This window comes from Euprymna scolopes, chromosome 29 (genome assembly GCF_053919585.1).
Source record: "Euprymna scolopes isolate OS-2025 chromosome 29, ASM5391958v1, whole genome shotgun sequence".
Taxonomy (NCBI): domain Eukaryota; kingdom Metazoa; phylum Mollusca; class Cephalopoda; order Sepiida; family Sepiolidae; genus Euprymna; species Euprymna scolopes.
Genome location: NC_136510.1, coordinates 74,196,191 through 74,211,807, shown reverse-complemented (window position 1 = coordinate 74,211,807; position 15,617 = coordinate 74,196,191). Strand labels below are relative to the sequence as shown.

The 15,617-nt window shown below is 31.2% G+C and overlaps 1 protein-coding gene across 2 annotated transcripts in view; it reads left to right on the top strand.

Moving 5' to 3' along the window:
- Nucleotides 1-15,617, top strand: part of LOC145252721 (uncharacterized) — a 148,386-nt gene that overhangs the window by 61,004 nt on the left and 71,765 nt on the right. For both annotated transcript variants that reach the window (XM_080112563.1, XM_080112564.1), the window contains exons 6-10: nt 1,557-1,653; nt 3,826-4,067; nt 5,337-5,556; nt 6,574-6,930; nt 9,668-10,063. In XM_080112563.1, the coding sequence (XP_079968689.1) occupies nt 1,557-1,653; nt 3,826-4,067; nt 5,337-5,556; nt 6,574-6,930; nt 9,668-10,063 (1,312 nt within the window). The remainder of the gene's footprint in view (nt 1-1,556; nt 1,654-3,825; nt 4,068-5,336; nt 5,557-6,573; nt 6,931-9,667; nt 10,064-15,617) is intronic.

Here is a 15,617-nt window from a genome sequence, read left to right as displayed (position 1 = left end):
AGTATGCATTTGTTTTTATAGTATATCTTGATGGTGTCTTTATATAAGTTTTTTTTTTTTTTAAATACTTATTTTGATGTTGTGTTTCGATAAAATGGCAAATAATAGAAACCAATTTCTTTGGTTATAATCAGCTAACATACTTCCTAACTTCTGGAAGCAGTAACAAGGCAAATCAGTTGTTTTGCTATTTTTTCTCATGTCTATATCTCCCCTGTGTATGTACTCTTTTTTTTATGTTTTTCCAATCGTTCTTTTTTTTATTTAATAATCATTGAAAAGTTTGTTAAGAATTTTTTTTTGTTTTTTTAAAGAATTATTGAAAACATTTTTAATACTTCCTTTTTTTTTTTTTTTTTTTTTTTAAAGAATTACTGAAAACACTTTTTGAAATCGTTTTAAACTATTTTGGGAATATTATATATTGGATACGTTTTTTTTATGATGTTTGAAATTTTTTTATTTTGATTTCAATAATTTTATTTTTATACTTTCATAAACATATATTTATTATATAAATTCAAATGAAAAAACCTTCTTTTTAAATTAGAAAAGAAAACTTGTATTTTTATAATTTAATAAACATTTCTTATAAAATTTCAAATAAAATAAAAACTTTTATTTTTTTAATTTTGTTATTAAAAGTGCAAATAAAGACTAATAATGTCCTCTTCTTATATTTTATTTCAATAAATCGCTTCACAATAGAAATACTTAAGGACACTAAAAGTGAAGGAACTGATTTGCCTTGTCACCACTTCCGATAGCAGCCATGCTGGAAGTTAAGAAGTACATTAGCTGACTATAACCATTTCTTTTTTCTTTTAATTATATTATTTTTGAAAAGTACCAATAAAAATGATTATTCAAATGCTTAAACCTTTTTAAAATACATTCTTCATTGAGATAATCTTTGTTTTATGAAATAAGAAAAATTAAAAAAAAAAAAAGAATCTGATAATATTCCCCTCCCACTGACTTGAGAATCTCTCCTTCTGAAGCCTTCCTTTCCAGTTTGGAAGCACTCTGGCTCCAGTGGAAAACTCTAATCCGCCTGAGATCACAAATAGGGCGATCAAAAGTTATGAACAGACAGGGCCTAAAACTGGCCCAACCATCTGCAAATGTGCAGAGGAGGATCATACGATGTAACACTGCCTTGTCTGCCATCTACTACACAACCGATTCAGCTTGAAAGATCTTGCAGATTGCAACAATAATGCATACAAGTGCATAGAAAAGTGAGGAAACTGTCACATGACCACATGCTTTAAAAAAAAGCAAAGAAGCATTAAAAGAACTAATTTCGTTTCTTTGCATTCTAATATATTTCATTTATTTTATGGACCTAACCAATAACTACAATAACTACCCCTAGTGACACTAGATAGAATCAAAGGAAGCTTCCAATGGTGTTTTTAGATTCTGTGAAAAAAATATAACTTATATTGAAATCTATTTGAATGTTCTAGTTGTTAACTTATTGATTTCTGTATTATATAAACGTTGATTTCATATATAAAATATATTGTTTTCTTTTTTTCTTTTTTTTGCAGCGTTGACTTTATGTCGATATTTGAAAGTAATGTCCAACCCAAGATTAAGCAACCTGAAAGCAGCAAACCCAAAAGAAATCCTTCAGTTATAGATTCTGTAAGTCAACTATAGAATGATGAGTGGTGCAAGGTCAGAGTTCAACCTAATTAAAAAAAAAAAAAAAATAGAATACAGAAAAATAGGTGCTTCTATATTATGATAACAAAAAAAAAAATTGAATTTCAAGTAAAACAAATGGTATCTATGTAATTGTCATGTTTCAAATAGTAACATATCCAAAAATCACGAAAACTGATAGGGTAGAAAAATATTGATTCATGAAAAGAGCCTTTTGTAAAATCTAGCGATTTGATTTCAAAATCTACTAATTTGAATTGGAGAATTAACAGAGGAGATAATTAAGTTTTCAATTTCTTGGGAATATTATGTCAATTTTGGTAAAGTAATTTTGATAAATTTAGAAAACAGTTAAAAGTAGTTATTTTTTTTTTAATTCACACCTTTTGTATATATGTTATATTTATTTTTGTTTTCTGAATAAATTCTGTCTGCTACAAATTGAGTTTCTTTCTCTTTGGCTTATGTCATGTGACCCAATATGTCTGACCCAGCATGTAACTTTATCGAACTGTTTTTAATATTATAGGAACTGTTTGTCATGAATAATTATTTTTCTACCTTATCATTTTTTTGTAATTTTTTGGATATGTTACTATTTGAGACCTGACAATTACGTAGGTACCATTTGTTTTACTTGAAATTCAATATTAATCGTTATTATAATATAGAAGCACTGAAAAATCTTTGTTGTACATCCCCATCACAGAACGAAAATATTATCAAAATCATGTAAATTGATCAATTATATTTTTTCTATATAACAAATCATTCTTTTTTTTTTTTTTTTTTTTTTTTTTTTGCAAGTTTGAGTGACTCGTAGTATACTGTAGACATTACAAGGTTGGTTTTAAAATCTCGCTAGTTTGAATTGAGTTGTCTCCCTTTATTAAATATAATGGATCAAAGCATAATGTCTTGCTCCCTCATAAAATTTGATTTTCTTTGTTAAAAAACTAACAACTGGATCAGTTTATATGATTTTTGGAATATGACATTTTTGTTCCATGGCGGATACATACATTATAAAAAAATTTTCTGTATTTTCGTCTTTTAATTAGATCGAATTTTAGACAAGCATCAATAAATTAAGTGTAAAGGCTATTGCTGTCTCATAAGATCAGATGACAATAATATATTAATTTTTGAAACATTGAACATAATTGTGTATCTATCTGCGAGTTTGTGTGAATATCCCAGAACAGTTTTGCACTATTTTTATATTCCCTTATACAGGATATTTAATTCTCTGCCAGTGGAAAAACTGTGACACCAGGTTTAGAAAGTGTAATTAAGAAGTTGACGCCCCTAAGGAGAGGTGCTCTAATCTGTAAAAAGTGCCTGAGCAGATCCATCGGCATTCTTCAGTAAGCTCCTCAGGCAGTTAGCAATAAACTAACCCTTCTCAAAGAGAGAAGACAAAGCCAGAGAGGGTGGACCTCCTAGAACTGCCCAGAAACAGCATTGCACTGCAATCAACAAGGACCAGGATATTACAGGAATGGTCTAATTTCTATCGATTTGGAGATGGCGGGGTAAAAATCCTTAGCCAGCTGTCTTCTTATAAAGATTAAAATCAAGATTTAATGGTACTAAATCCTAATTCCAATTTTGATCAAAATTCATTACATGCTTTTGATTCTAGAAAATATTTGAAATTACAAGCTTCAGGGGTCTTAAGGAGAAATTTAATTTCAAGGAATCTTTCTTAATTGATTGTCTAATTACTATTGATCAAATTTAATGTAAATCTGAAATGTTCAAATTATCAAATAGAAACTTGTGCATTTAAATAAACTGAAATTTGGGAAATATTTATTAATTGATTTCTGATACCTATTGTTAGAATCTCAAAAATCAGAGGTATCTAAATTTTCACAAATGGCTTCCACTTCCTCTTTTTTCTCCACTTTGCATAAAGCTAAATTAAACTGAATACAGCCTGCATACTTATCTCTTATGCCTAGAATCTGTATTCCAAATTTCATTAATACTCAGATAACTTTAGAAGAGAATCCTCTACGTACTAATATTTAAACATCTGCATATACTTTATATAAATAGATAACACGTCTCATCTGAGATATATTATTTAAAAATGTAACATTTTTTATCAAAGACTTGACTCATTCTTTTTCTCTTATGTTGCAGTTAATAAGGTCAACGTGTGAGTCGTGTAAAAGTCCCAGATCCGTCCCAGATTCAACTAATATATCTCATACACTGAAGAGATCTGACACATCCCCATTATCAGCAACCAATAATTTTCCAGACCATAACCGACAGGAAAGACTAAGTCTCAGTTCAGACGAGTCGCTTCCTGAACACAAAATGGGAAATTTCTTATCCCAATCCTTTTCCAAACCACACAGTTCATACACATCAAAAAACAGGTGAGTTATTCCAGGTAAAAAATAGTAATAATAATAATAGTAATTAACCGTTCTACACAGCTTTTTTATGTACCTCTTTAATTTTAATAAATTCTATAAGTTTAAAAAAAATTATTTTTACATTTTTTTACATTTAGATTTTAATTATAAAATTAATGAATAAAATTTCACGTGATAAAAATAGTTTGATATTTCTTAAACAAAGAAAGCATACATATGGACTTTTTTTTTTTTAACTAGATTTCAGTTTTGTGAGAAAATGGATACCCATGTCGGGTTGCCTGTGCAGAGAGCCTATAATGAAATGTAATTTAAATAGAAATCAACAACACTCCTTTTCACTGATGCCCTAATAATTTTTACCAACTTTTAACATCAACGTATTCTCTTTGCTGCCAAACATTTAACTCCTTGTCCGCCAAAATTTGCTCTTAATACGACCACTTCTCTCGCATGCAAATTAATGCCTTTAAATTTTTAAACCACATGAAGTAAGATTTGTACAGTCTGCAATGAATTTGTATATAACTTTATTTTTGAAAAATAAAATTTCAAATAAACTTGGAGATATTTTAAGTAGGATGACCCCCTAGAGTAAATGTGGTATTGTGGTGACTGAGATGATTCTAGTTTAGAGGAGGATAGACAACTTTAGACCAAGGATGACCAATGAATCCCATTTTCCCCACACTTTTGATGGCTTTGTACCTTATTTGTTATAAATGTAAATTTTTCACATTTTCTGCTCATGATTCAAAGTGTAGTATTTGTTTTGATACTTTGGTTGAAAGAGAAATCCTTCTAGGTTGAGGAAATTTTTATTTTACCCCAAGGATTTTACCCTATCTTCAGAAGACTGTCACTTAGAACTATCTATAACTTAGCACTCTTATTTTTTGCGCTGCAGATCTTTGCAAGCATAATGAGAGCAAATTTTATGAGATTTTACTTGAAGTTCTTCAAACGTACCAGTTAATTTAGATTTCCTCAAAGAAAAAAAGCTATTTATTTGAATTTTATGAAGATTTATTTGAGAGATTAGTCTGAAAAATAATGGGAATGGATGTGCAGAACTTTACAACATGGCAAGGAAGAAGAAAAGAAAAAAAAGAAACAAAACAACACACTGAAGATGGAGTATACCTCTGAAATATATTTGTGATAAATTTTAAACAAGTAAAATATTTGTTTATTTTCCTTATATTATGTTGTGATTTGGCTTTCAAGCGCACTTGATGTGTATTTTATTTTAATCTTTTATATTAATAGATTGCCTGACTATCAGCCTGGAAACAGTCCATACCTCTCAGAAGATGGTGAATTGCTCTACAGTCAATGCCCTTCAAATAAATTCACCCGGAAATCACACAGTCTGAACAGTATAGCCAACAATATGACTTCGCAGGCAATGTCTCCACAAGCTAAAGCATCTCTTTCAAGTATAGAAAACTCGTATAGAAACATCAAACCAAAGACTCCTGTCAATCAGGTATTTATTTATTATATACATATAAACTTATTGACAAAACAAAATATATACTCGTGCATATACATTGACTGGTTCAGATAAGGACAGGACATCGATGGGAGGAGGATTTACATTTGGTAGCATGCAACATCTCCCAAAAGCTCTTTATATCTCGACATAAATCTTTATACACCAGTATATATTTTCTTAATATTACATAAGCGCCACCTTAAATGTTGAGCCTTTTTTAATCTTGATAGGTGTCCATGTAAAGAATCCTTCATTATTTTCTTAATCCTCTAAAATATACATACTATTATATAAAAGGAACTTTGCCTGTGTATGTGAGTTCGTTCCCTATGGCCTCCTAACAGCTGGACCGATTTTTTTTTTAATTTCACACAAATGTACAGACTTGAAATTTAGTATATAGGGCATTCAGACATGTAGAAAACTTTTTCATCAGTTTTCATCCAGAAGAAAATGGCTGCTAACAGGTAAAAATTGAAAAATTTGTACTTGGAAGGAGGGGGGGGGGTATCTGATTTTTATCTGTTTTTCAACTGTTTCACAACTGCACATGCGCGAATCATTCACATTATGTTAAGAATAAGTAGTTTTGAAAACACTTTTTAAAGATCATGTCACACTGGCCTAATGATTATCATACTTGACTCACTGTCTTTAGGTTTTGGTTTCAATCTCAGTTCAAGTACTTTATTCTTACTTATAAGAAGTGAACTGTTTAGAAAAAACATAATACTCACATGCACATATCTCGGTTTCTTTCCATTTTTCTTTTTTACTGCATTTTTTTTTTTTTAAGGAATTTAATACTACGTTTAATACTGGGCAATGCCCAGTACATCTTCTAGTATCTTAATAAAAATAAGCAAGTTTTTTATTTAATGAAAAAGAAAATTCTTTCTATATCATATTAGTTTTCAAAAGGAAGCCTATGACATGTGTTTCTTGATCCCAGGTATAATAATTTTCTTGTCACATGTTAGTGTTTTTTTTTTTTTTTTTTTTTATTAGGTCAAGAAAGAATCTAACCAAATGGAATTACAAAGTTCAGCACCTGCAGACTCCATCGGTGCTACTGCGACTCTTCCACAATCCAAAACAAATTCTAAAGGAAATTCTGGTCAACAAATCCAGGTTAATGCAGCTAACAAAATTCAGCGTTGGTATCGCCGACATTATGTCCGAAAGAAAGCAGGTGAGGCTGCCATGAAACGTTTACTTAGTCAAAAGCGCCAAGAAAAACTTGTACTTCAACAAACTGAACTTGAGCAAATGCAACAAGAGAAAAAAGAAATGGAACAAAAACAGATGGATAAGAAATTGATGAAAGAAATCAAAGCAAAAGAAACTCGTCAGGAAGCAATTAAGGTAACTGAATTTCAAATCTACCTTATGGTATTTCCATTTGAAAAACATTGGTTTAAGTGTACTTTTTATTTATGAGGCTGCTTTATTAAGTTTTTTTCCTCTTTTTTTTTTAAAGGACTGGTTATCAATTTTTTTATTTTTTTTAAAGAGTTTCATAATTTTTTTTTAAAGGGCTTCATTTTTTTTTGAAGGCTTCATTTTATTTTATTTTTTTTTAAAGGGCTTCATAAGTTTTTAAAGGGCTTCATAATTTTTTTAAAGGGTTTTATAATTATTTTCTCTTTAAAGGGCTTCATAATGATTTTCTCTTCAAAGAGCTTCATAATGTTTTTTGGTTCCCTGATTTATCAGAGAGGGACCTATGTTTTCAGTGGCATCCGTTAGTCCGGACGATTGTCAGATAACCGTGCATTAGTTTTTCCTGAAATTTTGCTACAAATTGTATTTCATTAAATAGATGTGCACAGTAAAAAAAATTTTTTTTTGCAAAAATTCCCGTTGTGTCCCCAGGGGCTCAAAAGAGGTAAAAAATGCTAAAAAAAAAAAATGCTCCAAAATAGCTAAAAATGAAACATTTTGCCCCATAACTTTTGATCCATCCATTAGATTTTTCTGAAACTTGGCCAAACTGTGGAGCCTATAGTTCTTAATATAAATCCATTATGGGTGACCCTGGTAAAATTCTAGTTCGCATCTCCGGGGACTTTTGGTGCTAAAAACTACCCTTTTCATGGCTCTTTTTTTCTTATTTCTCAACAAAAACTTGATATATCTGACTATATAGTGGTTTTTCACGGTGATCAACTCAAATATACATGTGTTAAGGCTTGAAACTGCACCATTATCCATTTACACTGGGGTTTGGCATCCCCATGGGCTCAAAAGAGGTAAAAAATACCCTAAAATGGACAAAACTGACACTTTTTGCCCCATAGCATTTGATCCATCTATTAGATTTTCCTGAAACTTGGCCAAACTGTGGAGGCCATCGTTCTTAATATAAATTCAGTATGGGTGGCCCTGGCAAAATTCTGGCTCGCATCCTTCTAGGACTTTTAGGGCTAAAAAACATGCCTTTTTGGAGCTTTTTTTAATATTACTCAAAAACTTGATATGTATGTCTATATAGTGGTTTTCATGGTGCTGAATTCAAATATACATGTCTTAAGGCATGAAACTGCACCGTTTGTCCATTTTTACTGGTATTCAGCATTTCCAGGAGCTCAAAAAAAAAAATTGCAAAAAATAACACTTTTTACTCCATAACTTTTGCCCCATACATTAGATTTTTCTGAAACTTGGCGAAAATGTGAAGGAAACGTTGGCCCTTCACACTTCTCACATTCATCATTTCTTCACTATTTTTTGTGGCGTCATCTCATATGCAGCACCAAAGGGGGACCATGCATGTGTGGCTTGTTCTTTTTTAAAGAGCTTCATAATGTTTTTTCATTTTAAAATGACTTTATAATTTTTATTTTCTTTTTATTTCTTTTTAAAAGGCTTTATAATTTTTTTCTCTTTAAAGAACTTCATAATTTAGTTGTTTTTAAGGACTTACAGAATATTTTTCTTTGTAAGCAACTACTTATCAAGTTGTTTTGAAGGGGCTGCTTCATATTATTAAGGGATGCTTTTTAAGCTTTTTATTTTTATTTTAAGCTTGTTTTGTTATTTTGTAAGTTAGTTTTATTTTTAATTTAAAGCTTTGTTTCGTAATTTTTATTTTAGGGTTTGCTTATTAAGTTTTTTATTTCTATTTCAAAGAGCTGTTTTGTAAGTTTCTTTCTTTTTTTTTTCACACAAATTAGAAATGTGTTCTTTTACTAGTCACAGACAAGGTTAGATAGACAAACTGAATCATGATGTTCTGGAAGCCAACAAAACAAGGTGCTGTAAAATCACAATAATTTTACGTGTTCGACTCTGAAGAGAAATGGTCATGGCATATCATGCATTAACTTGTAAATAGCAAGACAGGGCCAACCAACAAATTAAACATTACGTGTGCAATCAGTTTAATTTTGTGCAGTTCTAGGCGGTCCACCCTCCCAGGTTTTTCGTTCTCTCTTTCTGAAGGAGTTAGTTTATTGTTAATTGTTTGAGGCATTCATACCGGGGAATATCGACGGGGTTGCCCAGGAAATTTTTGCAGGCCAGAATGCTCTTCCTCAGGAACACTGCCCCTTCAATCTCACTTTCCGACCCTTGTGTCACATCTTCCTGCTACAGGAGGAAGATAAATAAATCCGTTTTAATTTACATTTGTGTTGTAAAATTACTGCCATTTCTGGTTCTTATTTAGAACTTAATAAAAAAAAAAATACAGAAAATCTTTATGATGTATATATCTGATGTCATATTCCAAAAATCACATAAATTGATCAAGTAGTTTTTTATTTTTGATTAAAAACACCAAAACTTACAGTTTTTAGTGATTAAAATTTTTTAAAATTATTTTGAAAACAAACAAAACCTCAGTAGTTAAATTGAGTAGTTGCCTGTTAATTTTAACACATTCTAAAACAATGTAGCAGCTCTTTGATTTTCTTAGTTAAAATAAAACAACTTGACCAATTTGTGATTTTTGGAATATGACATCTTCATTCTGTAATGAATATGTACATCATAAATATTTGTCTGTATTTTCTGTATTTTTATTTTATTAATTAACTCAAATTCTAAACAAGATCCTTGTTTTTTTTTGTTTTTTTTTTTGGATTTTTTTTTCTTGTAGGAGATGCAAAAAAAGCGTGCTGAGAAAGACCAAAAATTGGAAATAGATGCAGCAAAATATTCATCTGTCTCCCCTGTGTCTTCCAAATCCACCAGCAAGATGACAATGTCTGTAAAGCAGTCCAATCTGCATAGCAGCAACTTGGGTGCCCGGAGTAAGCAGCCCTCTGCAGACACCCACTCGAACAATGGCACATATACTCCGAGGAATATGTGCTTAAGCAATGGAGAATCCAAAAAGAAAAAGGCAGCTAAATTGTCACCCGCCAATGAAAATGTCAGCCCAAAGGAAAAACCTTCATCAGCAGTTGCTTTAGATTCAAACGGTAGTCTTAAGCAACTTACAGAATTACAAATGACAAAAGCTTGTGATGACCAACTTGAACAACTTTTCAAGGTAAATTTGGACTAGAATTTCATATTTCATTCCCATCAATACATATGCCCAATCCAAAAATGTGACTCCACAAATGATACATATATTGGCATGACTAGAACAAGTATTGCTCGCCACCCGACATGTTACTTCTTTTCGCCTCACAACTCCATATTCCAACATTTGGTAGCATGCAACATCTCCCAAAAGGATTTCAGAAACATATTAATAAAACACACTGCCATCAATGGTGCAACCTGTACAATTGCAATTGTAACCTTCATCTCCCCATTGTCAGAGCCTTACTGATTCGAGTAAACAAATCCACTATCAACTAAGCTTGATGTGAAGGTGGGGGTAATGATATAATAAAATACTTTTAAAACAGTTCCAATTAACTTAATAAATTGACCAATGACAAAACTTGAACAGCTTTCAAGGTAAATTTGGATTCTAATTTAGAATTTTATTCTCATTGATATATATATATATATATATATATATATATATATATATATATATATATATATATATATACACATATATATAGATAGATAGATGATATTGGTGAATTTTAGGGATGGAATTTTTCCCAAACCAACACACCAGGTTAATCATGTGCAAAGTAACTTTTCGTTGATAACATCGGATGGAAATCACATCTGACAAATTGATGGGAGGAAAATTTCTATGAAAATATAAAATCATAGAATTATCATCCCATCAACAAAACGGCTGTAATGAAAAGATCCAAGATGAAATAAACAAGGGTTATATAAGAGAAAGAAAAATGTAAGTCTTTAAATTTCAACAAAAGTATGTACTATATATATATATATATATATATATATATATATATAGTAAGTTATAAAAATGTACATGGCAATTAAGCTACACAGAATTTGCCACATTTTATCCTTATGAGAACTCATTAAGCTAATGCCACATTATGTATTTTCATAACTTACTTCCTAGCTCTACTTATGTATGGAGCACAGTTGAAGTAAATACTGAAAATCGATGCATAAAATATTATATCTCCTTATAATATTTATGTGGATACATGAAATTATATATATATACATATATATATAGTCAGACAAGTGTTATTGAAAAGCATGGAATTCTTCTGTTTTACTATCTTCTTTATTATCTTCTCCAATCTCCAAATAGTTTTTTTTTTTTTTTTTTTTTTTTTCAAAATTGTTTAGATTAGATTTTGAAAAAAACGCAAAAAAAACTATTCGCAGATTGGAGAAGATAAAAAAGAAGATAGGAAAACAGAAGCATTCCATGCTTTTCAATAACACTTGTTTGAATGAGAAGATGCTTCCTAAATATACACAATATATATATATATATATATATATATATATATATATATATATATATATATATATATATATATGTGTGTGTGTGTGTATGTGTGTGTGTATATATTTGGAGAATAAATCACCATAATTATTTTAAACCAGCAGATATGTATTTTGAACTTACATTCTTGTCAGTGTAGGAAGTGATAATTACTGCTAGTTGAAAGATTTAAACGCAGCCACAAAGTTACCTTTAACTTTGTAGGCTAAAATTTAACCCCTAAGCTACTAGGAATTAGCACTGGAAGTAAGGGAATTAAGTTCTGTTAATATTGATTAGGTGGGCATAAACAGTAAACTGTCAGATAGTATTCAACAACAGAAGTCAGATTAGTAATTTATCATTTGATGTGCCAATCAGTGCATGATTAAATGAACACAGGACCTTTGAAAATTCCAGTCTTTGCATGTCTTTGGAGCATGGGGTCATACAATAGTTTCCTATTGTTTTATGCTGCCTGTTGTATTATCGTATTCTCCAAGATCTTTTATGCTGTGTTAGTTGGGTTATACTGCATCATATAGTTCTACTCGCCACATTCACAGATGGTTGGGTCAGTTTCGTAATCCCATCTGACCATAGCAACTTTTGATGGCTCCATTCTCGTTTTCAAGCAGTTGAGTGTTGTACACTGGAGTCAGGATACTTCTGAACCATAAAGGAGGGCTTCAGAAGGGGAATTCTGTTATGAGTAGGAGAGAGGCCATTTTCTAGTCTTCTGGTCCACAGCTGTAGTCTGGTTTTTTCCTGAGATGTTGTTAGAGGCTCTACATGGCTGAAGAAGTTTCTCATTTCAATGCAAAGCTCTTTCAAAAAACAAATTAAGTCTTAACAACAAGAAAATAATAATAAGGCTCCTCTCGAAAAGTATGATCAACAATATATGGATCAATGTTTGGATACAGATGCCATTTACCATCTCGAATACTCAGATGTACGTCAAAATGTAATGAGATTATTTATGGAGAGTTAGAATATACTACTACTACTATCAATAATAGCATGATAATTCATAATAGCTAGGACAAGAGTTGGTCTTATTATGCAAGTGAATTATTCAAATATAGATTAAAGATTGGAATGCAGGTCTCTGTTACTTTTGAAATTCAAGGATGAGTTTATTCTGACAGGTTGTGATTTATGCTGCCACACATTTTCCTACAGAATGTTTCTCTTTGTTTTGTAAAATTACAACATTTTTCTAACAAATAAATTCATCTATTATGATATTATATTGGGAAAATATCCTGCATGACATCATAAAGGATGACTTTCTTCATAAAACTGAGAAAATATTGTAAGTTTTTAAAGCTAAAATATTGAAAATTGCAAGAAAATATATAGTGGATTAGTTTGTTTGTGGAAAGGGAATCTGGTTCAACTAAATTTTTTTATGGCGCTTGAAAGCATTAGTCATACAAGAAGTGCAGTTCAATTGCAGGTAGGTTGATAGATGGCAACCAGTTTGTGTGCAAGAAATGTAAGACAATGGAAGTGAATGATAACTCAGTTATGGAGGAAATATATTTGGTTGGAAAGACTTTTGAGGTCATTCAGTAATTTTGTAACCTTGATGATATCAGTGGGGCACAAGGTGCTGGTGTGACTACAAGAGGTTGAAATGGATAAATTATGTTCAGAGAAATTTTGTTGTTACTAACCAGCTGAATATTACTGCTATTGACCAATGAAAGAGTCTATTAGGCATATTCACTTGAATGTCTGTTTTAAATGCTATCATGTATTAGACAGCTTTTAGAAATTAGAAAATTAACCTATCTCTGGCCAGGTCTTTATCCCTCTTTCTCAAATTCTTTTCATTATCACTTTCTCTCATGTTTTCCTTGGTGTTCCCTTAACATGCTATCTCAGCTTTTCCATAAATCTTCTAGCCCAAGCACTCTCATCCATTCTTTCAGTGTTACCAAACTAATGAAGTCTTCTGTTTTGCACACATCCCCCCCTGTAATGCCCAGATTTAATCTTTCATCAAATCTAAGTTTCTCTTTAAGATTCAAGTTTAACATCCATCATATCATTCTCACATCATTTATCTACATGCAACACATTGGATGATGTCATAAAGAATTGTGATATCACAAAAAGAAAGAAAATATTTGTAAAAAGAAAAGATAGCTATACAAAAAACATTATGAACAAAAATCTTTGTACTTTTTACTTAATAATAGGTCTGCTTTTGGTTTTTGCTTGCTTGTTGGTTAGTTAGAGAGTTACAGTTCATCTAGAAGATGATCCATTTAGACCCCTTTTGGTCTAGTATATATACATAACACTAGAAGGCCATCCGGCATTGCTCGGTTGTAAACTACAATTAAATATATTTTAATTTATGCAGATTTCATATTTATTATTATAAAGCCAATTCTCTATTGATTATTATATTGTACTCAATATATGGTAGTGGTTTCAAAAGTTATAAAAATAAAAATATGACTTTGTTGCCATCAGCTAGAATTGAAACCAAAACATATAGCTTTTCAGCATTATTTGTTACCATCTGAGCTAAGTCCATAAGTCAGACTTGAAAAATAACATTATTAAAGGTATAAATGTATATTTGCACATGTGTAGAAGTAACATGTTTAGTTGACTTATGCCTGCCAGATTACAATTATATTCAATTTTGACCCTAAGCAGCTATTTTTATTGACTAAAAACCAAATCAAATTTGTTCTACAGGTTCAAATCCCCTATGTATCAAGTTTCAAGTTAGTAGACCAAAAACTGACAGAGTAGTTTGGTAGAGACTGTTCTGCACAGACAGACAATGTTACTTTTATTTAGATAGATAGATTATAGATGTGTATGTGTGTGTGGGTGATACTCTAAAGTGGGCCTTAGATGAATTTGAGTCACTAAGTTCTGAGAAGGGGTGGGTATAGACAAAGGAACAGGAAACAATAGATAGGAAGTAACAAACAATGAATCTCTAGGTATTTTTAGATCAAACATTTTAGAGTTGACAGGACAATAGAAATCTACATATAAAACAGGGAAGGGCAGCTTTCAGTAGCCGGGGTGGTGGTGGTGGTGGTGGTGGGCGGCGACCTCAGATACCAACATAGAGGAGACAGTTAGTTGACAACTAGATGCCCATCGCGGCGGATGGAAGTTAGACGGTTTTAGAGTCTACTGTGAAACAGAAATAGAGATGAACGTAACATCGATAGAACGAGAAGACACACACACACACACACTCACAAGTCCAACAGTCAATTATAGATGAACATTGGCGTTTGTGTTTTTCCTTTCTTTGTTCCGCGATTTATTTTATTTCTACTTTTGTGAAACCGTGCGTGTTCCCATCGACAGTCGCCAGCGAGAAAATGATGATCTGGCCATAAGAAGAATAGTCGAACGAAAAAATTCACGATACACAACATTGGGAGTCGGCGATCTGTTGGGGCCAAAAATTCAAACAAGTTATTATAATGTAGAAAAATCCTTAATCCATGGATTTTCAAAGATAAATTCTTTTCATTGAAGGATTAACATTAGTAAAAAATATCTCACTAATCAGTGAGACATTTTTACTAATGTTAATTTGAAAATAGATTAAAAAAAATCTTTTTTGTGAAATAGAATTGAATAAAATAAAAGAAGGAAAGGTAACAAATCAATTAATCAAGTTGTACTCCATAAGGTCTAAAAGGAAGAATCTGAAGTCTGAATAAATCATATATTGAAATCCAAAAAGCTTTTATATATACACTAGACTACTCGTGACCCATGGGATCAGTATATGTTATGGCTAGCTATGAAATAATGAGTATACAGAATTAATGTTTAAAAGTGCAAGTGACTATACAGAATTAATGTATAAGTGCAAAAAAATTGAATGCACATGTGCATGAAAACAATACAGAATACATTGCCCTTAGATTACATGAAAAATCCTTTATGTAAGAGGGGTGTAATCTGTTGAAAAAAATTTTAAAAAGACAAAGAAAAAAAATACAAGGAGGGAATGTGCATTGTCTATGGTCACCCTAATTTTTTTGTGTATGTGTGTTAACAGCTTTAAAAATATTGAGAAATAATAATTAATTAATATTGAACAGTGAGACCTTTTCAAAGCAAATCTTGGTACTTGTGCAGAATTTGAACCAGACATAAGTGATTGTCCACTCAGCTTTGCTCGGAATATGGTGTCAGGCGCTCGGGTTTGACTGTAATCTGA